At 41.5% G+C, this 3,436-nt stretch overlaps 1 protein-coding gene across 1 annotated transcript in view; it reads left to right on the forward strand.

Annotated features, from left to right (window-relative positions):
- The window catches only part of OSBPL11 (oxysterol binding protein like 11), a 104,656-nt gene that overhangs the window by 60,472 nt on the left and 40,748 nt on the right, over nt 1–3,436 (forward strand). The window contains exon 7 of the mRNA XM_003795101.3: nt 829–969. Coding sequence (XP_003795149.1) covers nt 829–969 — 141 coding nt within the window. The remainder of the gene's footprint in view (nt 1–828; nt 970–3,436) is intronic.

The raw sequence follows: 3,436 nt of genomic DNA on the forward strand, positions 1-3,436 counted from the left end.
ACCAACCTGGCTTTGTGATGGATGCCTGTAGTCCCAGCTACTCAGGAGACTGAGGCAGGAGGATCACTTGAGCTTAGGAGTTTGATGTTACTCTGAGCTAAGCTGAGGCGCTGGCACTCTAGCCTGGGCAACAGAATAAAACTCTGTCTAAAAATAGGCTCGGCACCTGTAGCTCAAGTGGCTAAGGTACCAGCCACATAACACCAGAGCTGGTCAGTTTAAATCCAGCCCAGGCCTGCCAAACAACAATGACAACTGCAGCCAAAAAATAGCTGGGTGTTGTGGTGGGCGCCTGTAGTCCCAGCTACTTCGGAGGCTGAGGCAAGAGAATTGCTTAAGCCCAGGAGTTGGAGGTTTCTGTGAGCTATGATAGCATGGCACTCTACCCAGGGCGACAGCTTGAGGCTGTCTCAGAAAAAGAAAAAAAATGTGTGTGTGTGTGTGTGTGTGTGTATAAAATATATATAATCTTGAACTTTATAGGTAAGGGTGGTATCTCCAGACAGGACAGTCAAAGCCTTCAAGGGCTGAGATTCAGATGAGATATTCTTCACTTTTTAAAAAATCCTATCTTTCAAAAAAAAAATGTATTTTATATATGATACATAAGGCAAAACCCTGCTATGTTTAATATCAGCAATAGTAGGCTCTTTGAAGGAATCTTTTTCCATGCCAAATGATATATTTTCAGAAAGATTATTGTCTATACTCACATTCATTTAAGTCCAATATAAATGTCTTCAGATCTAATGTTTGTAGTTTTATTCTCAATGGAGACTAATAAGTAGTTATAACACGAGATTGTTTCCTTTGATTTACTACATCAAGGAACCTGAAGAAATAAATGCAGATGATGAGATTGAGGACACATGTGACAACAGGGAGGATGACCTGGGAGCTGTTGAAGAGCAACGAAGTGTTATCCTGCATCTCTTGTCACAGCTCAAGCTGGGCATGGATTTGACAAGAGTAAGTAATGGGGTAATCTGGCTATGGGGATTGTTAGGTCAGTACTATGCCTATAATTGTTAGCGTTGTCAGGGCTTTTTATTCTTTGTGTTTGTTTCTTAGTCTCACTTAAACAGCATTTCTCTTTTTTTTTGAGACAGAGCCTTAAGCTGTCCCCCTGGGTAGAGTGCCATGGCTTCACTGCTCACAGCAACCTCCAACTCCTGGGCCCAAGCGAGTCTCCTGCCTCAGCCTCCCAAGTAGCTGGGACCACAGGCGCCCGTCACAACGCCCGGCTATTTTTTGGTTGCAGCCATTATTGTTGTTTGGTGGGACGGGGCTGGATTCGAATCCGCCACCTTAAGTGTATGTGGCTGGTGCCTTAGCCGCTTGAGCCACAGGTGCCGAGCCTAATCAGCATTTCTTATTTTCATAAAAAGTATAATGGCTTGCTTATGCAACAGGAAGGTGCCTGGCAAATAAAGATGTACAGTCATGTTTCAGAAGGGATCTATTGGTATACTTACTGAACTAGAAAATATAAATAGAGGGGTATACTGCTGTAAAACTATGAAAGGCATTGACACTTCCATTTTATTCTTAATTCCCATATATGGAAGGTAAAATTCAGATATTATCTATAAGAGGAGTTTTCAGACTTTTTCAGTAAAGGGCCAGATTATAAATATTTCCATCTAGGGGAACATTAATCTCTGTTGCAGCTATTCAACTCTGGCTTTGTAGTATGAAAGCAGGCATAGACAATTTTATGCTGTTTTGGGCATGGTTGTGTTCCAACAGAATTTCATTCACAAAAACAGAAGGCCAAATTTGGCCCAAGGACTATAGTTTGCAGACCCTTGGCCTAGAACTTTGCTACCTTAAGTGTGTGTTCTGAAAGCCAGTAGCACCTGGGAACATTACAGAACCCCAGTCCCAGACCAGAATCTGCATTTTTTTTATTTCTTTGAGACAGAGTCTCACTTTGTCACCCTCAGTAGAGTGCTGTGGCATCATAGGTCACAGTGACCTCAAACTCTTGAGTTCAGCCCATTCTCTCATCTCAGCCTCCCAAGTAGCTGGGACTATAGGCACCTGCCACAATGCCCAGTCCTTTTTTTTTTTTTTTTAAGAGATGGGGTCTCGCACTTGCTCAGGCTGATCTTGAACCTATGAGCTCAGGCAATCCACCTGCCTCATCCAACCAGAGGTCTAGGATTATAGCGTGAACCACCGTGCTGGGCCCACAATCTGCATTTTAGTAAGTTCTCCAAGTGATTCGTATTTACAATAAAGTTTGAGAACCACTTAGCCTCTAGCTCAGCATTTCTCAACCTGTGGGTCGCGACCCACAGGAACTGTATTAAAGGGCCATGGCATTAGGAAGGTTGAGAACCACTGCTCTAGCTTGAAATTTTAGGCCAGTCTTCTTTGTTTCCAACTTATCTAATTAGTATGTCTTTTAACAATTAATCAATACAATTTAAAAAGCTAATCATACAAATAGAAAAAAATAATAAAAAAATAAGAAAGCAAATCAGGTTCAAAACCTCTCATGTCAAATATCTATTACTGTGAGATTATTTATTTTAAATTAACTGTTGACGCAATTTTGCATTAGTTCAGAATTTCAAAATTGACTTTAGAAGGAAGGTTTCAAATTGAGATGCTTGATGCCATTGAAGGTAGGGAAAGCATAGATTAAAAGATTATTTCTAGTGAATTGTTCACCTAAAAATTTATTTTAAACAGAAAGCATTTTGCCCTTAGCATTTGCTTTGAAAAATCAAAAACACATTTCTAGCTGGGCTCAGGCATTAATCCTAGCACTCTGGGAGGCGGAGGCAGGTGGATTGCTTGAGCCTGAGCAGGAGTGAAACCCCATCTTTACTAAAAATAGAAAAACTAATCTCTACTAAAAATAGAAAAACTAGCCAGACTTTGTGGCAAGACGCTGTAGTCCTAGGAACTTGGGAGGCTGAGACAAGAGAATTATTTGAGCTCAAGAATTGGAGGTTGCTGTGAGCTGTAATGCCACGGCACTCTACCCAGGGGGACAGCTTGAGGCTCCGTCTCAAAAAAAAAAGAATTGGAGGTTGCTGTGAGCTATGATGACCCTATGGCACTCAACCACAGGATGACTGAGTGAGACTCTGTCTCCCCCAAAAAGAAAAGATTTCCTTCCTTACTTGGATTTACTATGTTTTATAGGAGGTTTTAATAGTAAAGGGATTGAATCAAAAGCCTACTAAGAGGCAGACATTTTAAGAATTAATATAGAAACCTATTAACCTTTCCTCTTTCATCTAACTTCAGTACTTAAAGTGGGAATCGTTTTTGTTCTTAAAATATTTTTGCAGGGTGGTGCCTGTTGCTCAGTGGGTAGGGCACTGGCCCCATATACTGAGGGTGGCAAGTTGGAACCTGGCCCAGGCCAAACTGCAACAAAAAAATAGCCAGGAGTTGTGGCGGGCACCTGTAGTCCCAG

Source organism: Otolemur garnettii, unplaced genomic scaffold, assembly GCF_000181295.1.
Source record: "Otolemur garnettii isolate 467f Iridium unplaced genomic scaffold, OtoGar3 scaffold00089, whole genome shotgun sequence".
In the NCBI taxonomy this organism is placed as follows: Eukaryota; Metazoa; Chordata; class Mammalia; order Primates; family Galagidae; genus Otolemur; species Otolemur garnettii.